This window comes from Natator depressus, chromosome 17 (genome assembly GCF_965152275.1).
Source record: "Natator depressus isolate rNatDep1 chromosome 17, rNatDep2.hap1, whole genome shotgun sequence".
In the NCBI taxonomy this organism is placed as follows: domain Eukaryota; kingdom Metazoa; phylum Chordata; order Testudines; family Cheloniidae; genus Natator; species Natator depressus.
The window spans coordinates 23,736,547-23,751,708 of record NC_134250.1 but is presented as its reverse complement, the minus strand read 5'-3'; the positions used below and the strand labels follow the sequence as shown (position 1 = coordinate 23,751,708).

Sequence of the window (15,162 nt, the reverse complement as noted above, 5' to 3'; positions counted from 1 at the left end):
AAGCACAGGAATCCACTCCAGTCTTTCTCCTAATCCCTCGCACTGTGTCTGGCTGGCACCAGTCCAGTGAGCATCTGTCACCAGGGATGGCCATGAAAGCAGCAGGCTGGAACTCAGGGCCCAGCGGGGAAGGGTTCCAGCTCCACTCCTTGCCTCCTCCCCCATTCTCCTCTCTCACCAATGCCATCTCCATAAACAAAGGGGGAGTGGGGCTGGGGTGGTGGCAGATGAGTCAGCGAAAGGAAAAGAGTCCGTTGGTGAAACCCCACCCCTGCGTGAGTGAGTAGCACTGAGGTAATGCAGCCCAGCCCTGGCTCCACTCACTGATATAAGGCAGCCACCGACACAGGTGCACTCAGGAGTGAGCGGATCCTCTGGAGCCTACACAGACAGCGACAGGGGCCTGCAGGTGCTGCCAGCTAAGGAGTCCCGCTCCCTTTCTGCCGTTGCCTTGAAAGTATCTAGGGTGTGGCAACATGTCGATGGGGCTGGAGATCGGTGGGGTGGCCCTGTCGGTGTTGGGCTGGGTGGGCACCATCGTGTGCTGTGCACTGCCTATGTGGAGGGTGACGGCCTTCATCGGGAACAACATCGTGACAGCCCAGATCATCTGGGAGGGGCTGTGGATGAACTGCGTGGTGCAGAGCACGGGCCAGATGCAGTGCAAGGTCTACGACTCCATGCTGGCGCTGCCCCAGGACCTGCAGGCGGCTCGCGCCCTGGTGGTGATCGCCATCGTGCTGGCCGTGCTGGGCCTCATGGTTGCCCTCATCGGCGCGCAGTGCACCAGGTGCGTGGAAGATGAGACAACCAAGGCCAAGATCACCATCGTGTCTGGGGTGATCTTCTTGCTGGCTGGGATCATGACCCTCATCCCCGTGTGCTGGTCGGCCAACACCATCATCCGCGACTTCTACAATCCTGTGGTGATAGAGTCACAGAAGCGGGAGCTGGGAGCCTCCCTCTACGTGGGCTGGGCAGCTGCAGCACTGCTGCTGTTTGGGGGGGCTCTGCTCTGCTGCTCCTGCCCCCCCAAGGATGAGAAGTACGCTCCAGCCAAGGTGGCTTACTCCGCTCCCAGATCTACCGGGCCCAGCTACGACAAGAGGAACTACGTGTGAGGGAGGCAGCCCAGCACCCCTCCCGCCTGCCCTGATCTATTCATCAGACTGCTTCTGACTGTCACTGCCCCCCCGCTGCTCTCTGTAGCCCTTAGGACCCCAGGGGAACACGGCTAACCCTTGCTGCCCCAAGGACGACGGTTGGCTGGCTGCTCACCAGACTTTGACTGTCATTCCAATGGCTGGGTGGAGGAGGAACTGCTCCGTCTCCCTCAGGGCTGCTGGCGAGGGGAAGCAAGACCCTGGCTAAGACTCTCGTTTCTGTTTGTAGATACTTTGTCTTTGATCTATTGCACCCCGGCTCTGAGGCACCCTCATCCCCGCCAGCTGGAGAAACCCCACTGGGCTCCGTTCCTCCTTCAAACCCAACAGATTCCTCCAGCTGGTTCAGCTGGCATCCTGGTGAATTCTCTGGCTGGGGGGAGAGGGGGGGCGGGCGGATGGGTAACTAAGAGTGAAGAGGTATTTGTACTGAACATGCCAACAGCCTCTCCCAGCTGGCACTGGCTGTGCCCTGGGTGTTGGGACCCCTCCTTTTCCCTACCTCCCAGGAGTTTTTTCTGAGGCACTGCTGGGAGCACCCCGCCCGCCATTTACCCTCCCCCCAGCCCTGGATGTGCCTGCCTGCGGGTTTGATGGCTGTGTAAATATGGATGATTTCTTGTAGCTAGGAGAGATTTTTCACCATGATTTGATTTGTGAAGGAAGCTGTTGCCTCCTAGCACCCACCTGTGCTGATGGGACTTATCCTGGGCCATGGAACAGTAGCTGATCCTTCTGGGGGCCCTGAGGTGGCTTCTGTGGGAAAGAGACGAATGAAGAGCCCTCCCTTGCCATAGTGGGAAAGGAGGCCAGCAGACACTGGGGCAGGGGTGTGCAGGGCTATCGTCTCTCTGATCAACTGCCTGCCTGCGCTGGACAGGCTGTGCCCCCTGTTACACGCACTTAGTCCTGCTTCTGCTGCTTTGTACTGAGTTACATTTTTCAATAAAATTGTCCAGTTCCAGTAACAGCTGAGTGACGTGTCCTTCTCCGGCGTATGAAGCAATGTGCTAGAAATCAGCTTTCCCTCCTCTGGCTGCAGACTGCAGCCCTGGCTCGGGCTTCTGTCTGGAAGGGCAAGGGTGAACCGGAGCGCTCAGGTGAAAGTGACTTGTCAGATCACTTTTCAGTAAGCCCTCTCCTCTCCCATGGGTTCATGCTGCAAACTCCCTCTCCACTACCTCCCCAGGCTGGGGCTGGACAGCGGGCCCAGGGGCTTACCCTTCCCCAGGTCCCACCATCCCAGTGAGTGACAGAGTGGGGTCCCATTCCAGTGAGGGGGTTCTTTCCCCATGTCCAGAGGCAGGGGGAGGTCTCCCCTAGGGAGATGCTCAGACAAGCTTGCCACCATGAGCTGATGGGTTAACAGACACTGGAGAAGCAGCTCAGGTTCTGCTCTGTTTACTTTCCCTGCCAAGCATAGTTCAAAGTATATTTCTTGCCTTGCCTAAGTGGGGACAGGTCTCTTCCCTGTATGGGGGGAAGGGCAGGATTGAGCAAGCTGTTATTTGCATTAGCCTGTTGCCACCAGCACAATGTGTGTGAGATGGACAGGCCACACCCTCCTGCCCTCCACACTTCACTAGACAGGCAAACGCACACACCCAGGGTGAGCTCCCCCAGCCTGTGCGGGGAGCATGGCGCTCTGCAAAGGCCCAGCCTGGACTCCTATGTCGCAACGGGTGACAGTGCCAAGTACAGTGGCTAGGATTGAGGGGTTCCTGCTCCCCATCCCCTTTCCTCCATGAGGACATCCAGGTTGTCCTGCTCTGTAATCTACCTGAGAACTAGTCGCTGGGGAAGTGGCCCTGCTGCAGGGGGTGAGTGCAGCTTTCTGAATGGAGCTGCCCATTGAGACTCGCCCCCATCCTACACCTGCCACCTCCCCACATCTTAGGAGCCGCAGAGACTATTTGGCAGGTGCGGAGATCAGACCCTGACTGGCTATGTCCTTCACCACGTTACCAAGCAGATGTCCCACCCAGGAACTGACCCTCCTTTGCATGGTCATGAGAGAGCCCTTCACGGGGCGGTGAAGCATTCTCTGGGGATTGGGCAGAGACTAGCCCTGGTGCCCACCCTGGAGAACTGCCATATTCTAACGGATTTGGCACCCGCCTGGCTCTGCTCTCCACAGTACCTGGTAGGTCTGCCCACCTGACCGGCTCATTCACCTAGATAATCAGCAACAAAAATGCTCGTTGTTTAGGCCAAACTAACCTGGTACGTGACTTGCTGGCTTGAGCTGAGCACTGACCAGGTGGGGTCAGTAACCCGCGGGGTCCTGGGCCCAGGAGAGGCGGTGTTCTTCGCCTGACCCCTCAGGGCCATTCCATACCCGTGCTGCTGCAATCATGGGCCCAGCACCGCCTTTGCCCTTGCAGTGAACACAAAGGAGGCTATTCAGGCAGCAGGGCAGACTCAGCCCCTCTAGCTCTCCAGCCACAACTCTACCACTGCCCCTTTTAACTTTCCACTGAGGGCCAAAGGACATGTCCGCTCCCAGAGAAAGCTCAGGACACCTGCGTCTAAAGCATGGACCCCACCTGCTCATCTCCTGACCTCATGGCTCAACCTGGGCCCTGGACACCAAAAATATTAACCCCCCTATGGGGTATACAAGACCTTGCCCTCAGACCCCACCTCACTGGGGGCTGGTGCCCCTCCTGACCACACAGACCCTTGCAGTATGTCAGAGATGACCCTATCCAGACAGACACCAGAGACCCATCCATCCACACACACCACGGAGCCCCAGCATCGCAGACATCCTTGCAAGAGGAGACTGAGCCCCTGGGGCTTGACACAGGCTAGAAGGGAGAGTACAGGGGTAGAGCAAAAGTGCAGACTATTGTGATCCATGCTGCATGTGCACCAGAGAGTGAAGCAGCCTTGCACCATTAAGAGGCACGTCAGCAAAGGTGAAAGACAGGCAGGGTTTAGGGATGGAAACTTACCTGGGTATTCCCAGACTTCCTGGTGAAATTGTTGCAAATTAAGTCTGTTTACACCCTTAGGGTATGTCTACATTGCAATCAGCTGTGTGACTGCACCCAGGTAGGCATGTCCATGCTAGCTTTAATCTAGCTAGCATGGCTACAGATAGCAATGTAGACATGGCAGCACAGCCCCTGGTGTACGTAACGAGAGTTCCAGGTGGGTTTGTACAGCTCCAGGTCTGCACCATCGCATCTTCAATGCTGTTTTGAGTCATGCTAGCTATAAGAAAGCTAGCTTAGGTACCCCTATATGAGTTGCAATCACACCTCAGACTGCACTGTAGATGAACCCTGAGTTACACCCATAGTTTGCTTTCAACATTGTTTGTCGGGACTCCATAGCTGCATTAAAAGCAGCAGCACTGGTTCCCACTGCACAAGCCATGAAAAGTGCTAAGGTCCAGATCCACAAAGGAACTTAGGATCTATATCTGGGGTTTAGGTGCCTATTTTTAGGCACCACTGTGATCCACAAACCTACACTCGGCTGCCCCAACCGTCCTCAAGCACCTAAACTCATGAGGCACCTCCATTTTCAGGGGAAAGCTGTCTCATGCCTGCATTTCTGCCTCTGGGTATGCACACTGCTGCCTCCCTCTAGGAAGCAGGACCCTCACCAGAGAAGACAGGCAGGAGCATGGATGCCCATCTTGCCCGCAAGGCCTGATCTGGTAGGTACGCTACACTGCAATCAGAGGTTCAGCTCCCATAGGCAGAAATTAACTAGCTTTAATCTAGCAAGCACAGCTCTGAACACGCCTAGTGGTCAGGGCTCATTCAAAATCCAGCTGGAGGAACAGGAGCTGCTTTCCCCAATACGTTTAGCCCAGTGCTTAGAGCACTCTAAGGTGTCAATTCTCTCCCTACCCAATGGGAAACCTGGGTCTCCTACCCCTCAGGGGAGTGCGCTAACCACCAGGCTGGCATACTGGGATGGGGGGGTTCCAGCAGTCTCTCCTATTGGAGCTTTTCCACTTTGGTAAATAATCACTGGAGCAGGGGGAGGGGAGCCTGGGTGTCCTGCCTCCCAGGAAGGTGCCCAAACCACCAGGCTACAGAGTCCTTCTCTCACTCACTGGCCCAATGACTAGTCAATAATTTTATCCACAGTGGAACAGCTTCACCAGCAGAGACTGAGGCAGGCCCATGTCAGACTGCCCCATAGCCATGCGGCTGAGAGGTGGGAAATCTCTGTTCATTGTTTCTCCTCTTCAGGCACTGGGGGAACTTGAACTTGAGTCTCCCCTATTCCGGGGGAGCGCTCTAGCCACTGGGGAAGAGGGAGCTATAAGGGAAGCTATAAGGGAAGAGGCGGCAGCACCTCCTCCCCCTCTTGTGAAAATCAGCGGAGGCACCAGCTCCAGGAAAGGGGTTCATGGCTGTGCATTGCTAGTAGAGATAGGGGGTCTCCCAACTCCCTAAGTGGAGCGGGGCTTAGGATACACCCCTCTCATCAGCATCTGCTATTGGACAGCTTAGGCGGCTCCCTACCTAACGTGCTGGCTTCTGTGGATCCCATTCTCAGGTGCCTCTCTCTCCCCATGCACTGTCTGGGCCTAACCCATGTTTTGTGGATCACTGTGATTTTCTAGGCACTGTGGCTTACTTGAGCTAGCTTTGCTCAAGGCCCGCTGGGGTATATCTACACATGTTGCAATCATATCTCTGAATGCAGGGAAGTAGACACACTACTGCTCTCTGGCCCAATGGCTAGTTAGTGTTTATCTAAAGTAGAATATAGTGTTTTCCCCAGGAATTGAAATTTGGGGGGGGTGGTGTTTGAATATACGGGGTGGGGGGGTGTCAGGGCCGATGAGGGGTGAGACTGTGAGGGTGAAGGTGGGCTGTATGGCACCACAGTAAAAACTGAAAAATGTTTCATGACCATTTTATTAGATTTAACTCATGTTTTAAAATCATCACACAAATTAAAGTTGGCTACTCAAGCCTTTTATAAAGCACTACATCTACATCATTCTTGGTTTCTTGTTATAATTTTGCATGACTCTGTTAATGAACTTCTTGAATGCAATGCGTTCATCTTTGGTGGCTTCTCGTGTGTCCAGTACTTCTATTCCTTCAATTGATATGCTCATTAGTTCATTCACATGATCAGGCAGAAGGCGACTTCTTTCAGAACACAAAATTCTATTCAATAGTGAAAAAGAATGCTCAGCTGTAGCTGTTGTGACTGGGAGTAGCAAGAGATGAATTCCTACTTCTTTTATCCCAGGAAACATAGCATAAAGATCGGGTTGAGCCACTAGTGGTGATAAAAAAGAAGTTGAAGTCAAATCTTCATTCATTCGTCGTATGATGTTCCACTCTGTGTTCAAATTCTCTATTCTGTCCTGAGCACATGGCAGCCCCATTGCTGGCAGTGCCTCACTCCACTCAGCTGTTGGTGTTTTATAGGACAGGGATCTGTAAAAGCTACGTAGAGGTTGAGTAGAAATCTAGAAGTCGCTGTTGTAGATTTTTAAGAACCAAGTCTGTGTACTTTTTCAGTTGTCTTAACAAACATTTCTGGTCCTCTTCACTTAAAGATTCAATATAAATGCCTTCATTAGTCAACTTCTGGACTGAAGTTTTGATTCTTCCAGTACTTTTGCAATGGATAGCTCTCTGATTGATCCAAATGTAGCTTCTATTGCTGGACAAAGATCTACTACTGTTGTAGCAGATGCCTGGATGGCATTGTTTAATGACCCAAGTGGTTTCAACAGCAGACTTACAAGAGAGAGAATGGCAATAATCTTCTCTGAACGTAGTAGCAAAAGTAATCCACCAGTCTCACTACTTAGATCCATCCTATCTTGGTAGATACTTTCCAAAGCCAGTAAGAACGACTGGAGAAATTTTAAGACAACAGCCAAGGATCGCTCATGAGAAAGCCAGAAGGTTTTCCCAGGTTGGACTAATTTGACCTTCAGTCCCAGTGTATCTTCTATATTTTCCAAGATATTCAGTCTTTTTGGACTCTTGCTGAAAAAAGAATATAATGAAGACACTAAATGTATAGCTTTTAAAATGTCTTTTGAAGAGTCTGCAGCGGTAGTCGGAGTAGATGGCCTCTGCAGTGTGTATAGGAGAGATAAGGGTTACACTTTTCTCTGAGCAAAGCTTGTACTCCACCATGCCTTCCAGAGAAGTTTGCAGCTCCATCAAATGCACAAGCAGCCATCTGTTTGGGGTCCAACTGACAAGCATTTAACTCTTCTAAGATGTGGATTGTCATAGATGCAGCCGATGTGTCTTCTATAACTTGAACATCTAGAAATGTGTCTACTGGCCTACCGCTGACATCAAGATAACATACGCAATGACTTAATACTTGATGCCCATTTGCAACGGTGCATTCATCAGCCATGTATGCACATTTTTTGAATGTGCTGAGAGACTTCTTCACTTTTTCAATTGTTGAGTCTTTCGCTGTTGCACCACATGCTTCTAGCCAATCAGTTGAGTTTCTTGCAGAAAGATAGTGAGCATTTGCTGGTCTTGTTCAGAACCAGTGTTCAACTTCAGGACGAACAAGTGACCGTGCACTTAACATTGGCCTCCAGTTTGTAGTGTGTGGTATCTCTTGCTTAAATAGAAAGAATGATGCCACAGCCATGTTTGTTCATATGAACTGTGTTGTGTCTCCAGCATTCTTAACAGCCTCATTAACACTCACCGGTGTTGTCCTTGGTCGGTGGAGACTCAGAGTTCAGAGCTTCTTTCTCACAAGTTCACCTACCAGGTCGGGGCAAGAAGGCACCTTGCTCATTCCTCCAGCTGCTCACTGTTCGCTCTGGCCACTGTTTTTCATTGTGCCACTGTTCACTCCATCATTCTGTTGCCAGTGGCCCTGCACCGTCACCTTCTGCTGTCACCTTCCACTGTGACCTCTGCAAGTTGGTCTCTTGAGGTTCCACCCAGCTCTCAGGGATTTCAGCTCTCAGTGGGGGAACCTCGCTACTAGTGCAGACTGGGCCGTCTCTTCCACAGGAACACTGTCCCACAGCAGGTTTAAGCACTTAGACCTGATCATCAGTGATTTCAGCTGTAGCGGTCACTTAACAAAACAAAAGACTATCTATGGAGCCTAATCAGCTCCATCTTTAAACAGTGGAGAGGGGCAGGTCAAATAGTACTTGTGACTCAGGGAGACCATCAAGCAAAACACCCGTCCCCACCCTCTCTCTTGATGCCTTCAATCAGCACAGGCTAAGTACAGTTCTACTGCCCTTTACTCATACAATAAGAACAACAACATTTCATTACTCTCCCCCGCCCCCTACAAGTGATTTGTAACCCAGCCCCAGCCAAAATCCATCACTTGGGCAACACAGCTCTGTTTCCTGGATACCTAGGTAGATTAGGTGTGAATGTAAATACAATCTGGTCCTGAAGCCTTTCCCCCCAGCTCATCATTAGCTGTCAGGGAGAGTCCATTTAGACTTTACTTACAAATCATAATTTGAAATTATTAGGTTCGCCAACATCATGGAAATGAATGCACTGACACTGTCATAAAAAACAACAGCTGTATAAGGAAGCTAGTCCATGTTCATACTTTTCAAATCTATTACACTTTTTCAGATACATGTATTTTATCATACACTTTATATGCTTTTAAAGTGTGTGTTAATGTTTCAATTTCAATTCAAATGTCCAAACAATCACTACATTGGCAACACTGCATGTAACTAGTTCACAAAACGGGGGGTGGGTGGGTATTGGGGAAACTCAGCAGGGGTACAGGAAAATCCCTGGCAGAACAGCTTCAATAGGAGAGATTCTGAGAACCCTACATTGGACTAGCCCAAAGTCCAGTGGTTGGTGCCCTCTCCTGGGAGGTGGGAGCCCCAGGTGTAATTCTCCCCTTGCCTGATGGGGAGAAAGGAGACCCTTGTTAAAATTCTCTCCCCGCATCAGGTCAAGGGAGAATTACACCTGAGTCTCCCACAGCCCACGGGAGAATTATACCTGGGTCTCCTACAGCCCACGGGAGTGCCCTAGCCACTGAGCTAAAGGTTATGATAAGGGTGACGATGACTCCTCAGGCTGGTTTTGTATGGGCCCCGGGCAGGTAGGCGAGATAGACGGGGAACAAACACCTATCTTCACCTGGTTTGAGGATCCTGCTGGGGCTTAAGCATGAGCCAGGTGTCCGGAGGCCTAGCGTGAGGCATGCATGTGCTCAACAGCAGAAACAAAACCAGGGGACTTTTACAGTGAAATTTAGCCATTGAGGGATTTTAGGTGCCTCCAGGACCAGGGTTTGAGGTATTCAGTGGCACCTAAATTTCTGAGGCCCAGATCCTCAAAGGCGCACAGGCGCTGCTCCACTCAGCTCTGCAACATCTAGCCCTAGGCAGCCTGTTGCCCAGTGGAACCCTCAGTCCCAAGCTAGGGGCCCAGGCCCAGATCCACAAAAGAACATAGGCACCTAATGCCCCATTTGCGGGCAAGAATTCTGGGGTGCATAACCCCAGTGACCCTCACATAGGGCTAAAGACACAGACATGAGTGCACCTCTCCAGGGCAAGAGACCGAGGCCCAATGTGGGGAGGTGCAGAGACCCAAGGTGCAGCACTGGGCACCAGAATCCCTCTCCACCTGGGGTGGAGTTGAGGAAGAAGGTGGACTCCACTTGGTGTCTGTTGTACATGGGGAGGGCCCACGAGCATCTCCTGTTCAACATACTACAATGTGTGCATGCTCCTCCATGAACGACACAAACCCTGAGTAACCCTCACAGTCCTCAAAATGGAGGCGTTACTCAGACATGCCAGGCAGGTCTATTACCCCTGTGTCTGACCAACTTCTCAACCGGTCATCAAAGAGGGTAATGTGGTGTGTCATAAAAATAAAGAGAAAGGTAAGCACCTTTCTGTATACAGTGCTATAAAATCCCTCCTGGCCAGAGGCAAAATCCTTTCACCTGTAAAGGGTTAAGAAGCTAAGGTAACCTCGCTGGCACCTGACCAAAATGACCAATGAGGGGACAAGATACTTTCAAATCTGGAGGGGGGGAAAAAGGCTTTTGTCTGTCTGTGTGATACCTTTACTGGGAACAGATCAAGGATGCAAGCCCTCCAACTCCTGTAAAGTTAGTAAGTAATCTAGCTAGAAAATGTATTAGGTTTTCTTTGTTTTGGCTTATAAATTTGCTGTGCTGGAGGAAATGTGTATTCCTGTTTTTGTGTCTTTTTGTAACTTAAGGTTTTGCCTAGAGGGATTCTCTATGTTTTGAATCTGACTGCCTGTAAGATTATCTTCTATTCTGATTTTACAGAGTTGTTCTCTTATCTTTTTTTGTTCTTCTAATAAAGTTCTGTTTTTTTAAAAATCTGATTGGGTTTTTTGGGTCTTAAAAATCCAAGGCTCGTTTGTGCTCATCTTGTTTATTCTCAAGCCTCCCCAGGAAAGGGGGTGTTAGGGCTTGGGGGGATATTTTGGGGAAATAGGAACTCCAAGTGGTCCTTTCCCTGACTGTTTGTTAAATCACTTGGTGGTGGCAGCGTTTTACCTAATCCAAGGGCAAAGACTTTGTGCCTTGGGGAAGTTTTAACCTAAGATGATAGAAATAAGTTTAGGGGGTCTTTCATGCAGGTCCCCACATCTGTACCCTAGAGTTCAGAGTGGGGAAGGAACCTTGACATGGAGTCTCTGCCAAAAGCTAAGAACTACGTGTTTGCCATGGTTATTGCATAGTAGTAGTGTGGAAAATAGTTTAGCAGATATGTCAAACGTAGATTAGGCTGCACAACTGTTGAAGTGAACTGTTGGCACCTGGGGCAAGGTGGGGTCTCAGGGCTAGCTCGATCACCACTGGGAATGGTGAACGTCTGTGGAGACAGCACAAATAGCCTGTAACTGTAGAAGAGCAAAGGAAATGGCACAAGTTGTTATGCCAAGGAGAAAGTCAGCAGGGATGCCTCATGAAAGTTAGATTCCAGCTCTCTGAACTGGGCAAGCGCTGCAAGGACTGACCATTAGGTGAGAAATACTTCGTTAGACAGGAAAGTCACTTGTTAATAAGCATAGGCTGCAGAGTGTGTTTTATTTTAATTGGAGCCTTATGTTTCCAAACCCTTTATTTTGGCCACTTCTTTTATTTGAACCTCTATTTCAAGCTCTGTTAATTAAACTTGAATTTGGCTTTATTATAGATCTGTATAAGTGCCATGTGCAAAGGACAGTGTTGAACTGAGGTGAAACCAGTAAACTGGGTGCACTGCTTCCACAGAGGTAGCGGATGGGTGCATATTAAGGGTGCCCCAAATACAAGGAACTGAACACTTGACTTTCACAAAGTGGGGTCTGTAAACTGCTTGCCTGTAAGAGAATACGCAAAACTGAGGTGGCTAGTTAAATGGAAATTAAAAGGAAAAGTCACAAGGGTGAAATGACTGCAAGTTGCATGGAAACTTTTAAAAACACCATAAAAGAGGCTCAAACTATATGTGTACCCCCAAATTTAAAAAAAAAAACAGTAAGAGGACGAGAAAAAAACCTCGCCGCCATCACTAAACAACAAAGCAACTGCAGGGATTAGGGACAAAAAGGCAGCCTATAAAAACTGGAAGTCAAATCCTAGTGAGGAAAGTAGAAAGTAGCATAAACTCTGGGAAGTCAAGTATAAAAGTATAATTATGCAGGCCAAAAAGAATTTGAGGAGCAACTAGCAAAAGACTTAAAAACTAACTGCAAAAACATTTTTAAGTACATCAGAAGCCTGCCAAACAGTCAGTGAGGCCACTGGATGATCAAAATGCTAAAGGAGAACTCAAAGAAGACAAGGCTGTTGGAGAGAAGCTAAATTAATTCCTTGCATTGGTCTTCACTGCAGAGGATGTGAGGGAGACTCCCACATGAGGGCCATTCTTCTTAGATGAGAAATCTGAGAAACTGTGCCAGCTTGAGGTGTCATTAGAGGTGGTTTTGGAACAAACTGAAAAATTAAGCAGTAATAAGTTGCCAGGACCCGATGGTATCACCCAAGAGTTCTGAAGGAACTCAGATATGAAATTGCAGAGCTACTAACTGTGGTATGTAACCTATCACTTAAATCAGCCTCAGTACCAGATGATGGGAGGATAGCTAATGTAATGCTAATTTTTTTAAAAGGCTCCAGAGGTGATCCTGGCAATTACAGGACAGTAAGCCTAACTTCAGTACCAGGCAAATTGGTACTGTTAGAATTACCAGAAACATAGAATAACACATTATGTTGATGGAGATTCAACGTAGCTTTTGTAAAGGGAAATCATGCATTGCCAACCTATTAGAATTCTTTGAGGGGGTCAACAATCATGTGGACAGGGATGATCCAGTGATTATAGTGTGCTTGGACTTTCAGAAAGCCTTTGACAAGGTCCTTGACCAAAGGCTCTCAAGCAAAGTAAGCAGACTTGGGATAAGAGGGTCCTGCAACGGATCAGTAACTGGTTAAAAGATAGGAAACAAAGGGTGGGAATAAACGGTCAGTTTTCACAGTGGAGAGAGGTAAATAGTGGGGTCACCCAAGTATCTGCACTGGGAGCAGTGCTGTTCAACATATCCATAGATGATTCTGAAAAAGGGAGTGAACAGTGAGGTGGAAAATTTGCAGAGGATACTAAATTACTCAAGATTGTTAAATCTACAGCAGACTGCAATGGTTTACAAAGGGGTATCACTAAACTGGGTGAATGGCCAAGAAAATGGCAGATGAAATTCAGTGTTGATAAATGCAAAATAATGCACATTGGAAAACATAATCACAACTATATATACAAAATGATGGGATCTAAATTAGCTGTTACTGCTCAAGAAAAAAATCTTGGAGTCACTGTGGATAGTTCCCTGAAAACATCTGCTCAGTATGCAGCAGCTGTCAAAAAAGCTAACAATGTTAGAAACCATTAGGAAAGGCTTAGATAATATGACAGAAAATATCATAATGGCACTATATAAATCCACAGCATGCATATACTGTGAATATTGTATACAGTTCTGGTCACTCATCTCAAAAAAGATATGTTAGAACTGGAAAAAGGTACAGAGAAGGCAACAGAAATTATTAGGGGTATGGAACAGTTTCCATGCGAGAAGAGATTAGTGAGACTGGGACTGTTCAGCTTGGAAAAGAGATGACTGAGGAGTGATACTATAGAACAGTGGTTCTTAAACTATTGTACTGGTGACCCCTTTCACATAGCAAGCCTCCGAGTGCAACCGCCCTTATAAATTAAAAACACTTGTTTATATATTTAACACCATTATAAATGCTGGAGGCAAAGCGGGGTTTGGGGTGGAGGCTAACAGCTTATGACCCCCCCCCCGTAGTAACCTCACAACCCCCTGAGGGGTCCCGAGCCCGTTTGAGAATCCCTGCTATAGAGGTCTATAAAATCATAAACAGTGTGGAGAAAGTGAATAAGGAAGTGTTATTTACCCCATCACATAACACATGAACCAGGGGTTACCCAATGAAATTAATAGGCAGCAGGTTTGAAACAAACAAAAGGGAATTCTTTACACAAGACACAGTCAACCTGTGGAACTCACTGCCAGCGGATGTTGTGAAGGCCAAAAGTATAACTAGGTTCAAAGAATATTTAGGTAAGTTCATGGGGGACAGGTGAATCAATGGCTATTAGCCAAGATGGTCAGGGATACAACCCCATGCTCTGGGTGGCACTAAGCCTCTGGCTGCCCGAAACTTGGACTGGACAACAGGGGATGAATCACTGGATAATTGCCCTATTCTGTTCAGTTCCTCTGTAGCAGCTGGCATTGGCCAATATTGGAATACAGGCTCCTGGGCTAGATGGACCATTAGCCTCACCCAGTATGGCCATTTTTATGTTCCCATAGAAAAGAGTGGGGCTCATGTAACTGCCTGTGGTGCCAGCAGCCAGTGGATAGGGAGGGTTTCCCATGGTGGGCACAGACAGGACGCCCCACTCCTCCACATCCTGTGAGCAAGTGGCAGTGATTCACCCCAGACACCTCAGGTAATCCCACAACATTTCACAGGAGGGAATAAGGAATCAAACCCTGGCCCCCAGCTGGACAGAAAGCTGTCTGGAAGTTATGTACACTGCTGTGTAGTGCTGAGCACATTGTGCTTGCACTTGTTTTGCTGAAGCAGAGCCAAGCCCTGAGGGACCAGCACAGCTCCCTCACAAGAGGAGGCATCAGTGATCAGCACTGTGATGAGAAGCAGGAGGTGGAGGAAATGAGAAGGGGCTGGACAGAAAGCGGCCTCAGTGTGCATTACAGGCAAAGCCCTGGTGCTATGGAGGGACAGAGATCCCTTTCAGGGCTGGTCCAAGCACAATTTTGCACAGACAACTACAATAGTAGAAAAATCAACGTAGATAAATTGATATAATCCCCTGTGCGTCTGCAGTTACAGCAGCAGAAAGGTGTTGAGAGCAGGAGCAGCGTTGCTTGGGTTGGATAAGTTCTCCCAGTCTAAGCAACTTAATACCAGGAGAAGTGTGGCCACACAAGGGGGCTGCGTTGCGCTGATTTGTCGATACAAAAATGTGCAGACAAGCCCTTAGTCTATGTCCTTCCACACAATGTGCATGTGCACACTCACCCGACACCCCTTCCACCCCTGTGTACAGCAGCTCACTCCACACACCCAGACATACAGACACAGACACACCTGTGCTTTTGATGCAGTTGGTACGTCTTGTCTCGGCCCTGGATGCTGAGAGCCGTGACCCCAACACTGGGCTGCACCCTGGTCACCTCCATCCATTCATCATTTTCTTTGCAGATCCAGATCCTTCCTTCCTCCCTGCCCCCTGCACTCTCACACAATCCCATGTCAGGCCAGAATAGCACAAACAGAGGCTTATGACAACAAAAAAGGGAAGAATCTCCTCCAGCCAACAGCAACCCTCCACCCCCACCGCTCAGCTATTGCTACTGTAACTTCCCAGAACAACGTCATGGAGCCAGTCTGGGCAGGAGACAACTTAGGCCAGAAGGACACTATCTTTGAAAAT

The 15,162-nt window shown here is 48.9% G+C and overlaps 1 protein-coding gene across 1 annotated transcript; it reads left to right on the top strand.

The window, feature by feature from the left end:
* Positions 1-271: 271 nt before the first annotated feature.
* LOC142000217 (claudin-3-like) lies at positions 272-2,131 on the top strand. Its single transcript, XM_074974298.1, has one exon. It carries the CDS (start codon positions 477-479, stop codon positions 1,119-1,121), a length of 645 nt encoding a protein of 214 aa, XP_074830399.1. The 5' UTR covers positions 272-476; the 3' UTR covers positions 1,122-2,131.
* The last annotated feature ends 13,031 nt before the right edge of the window (positions 2,132-15,162 follow it).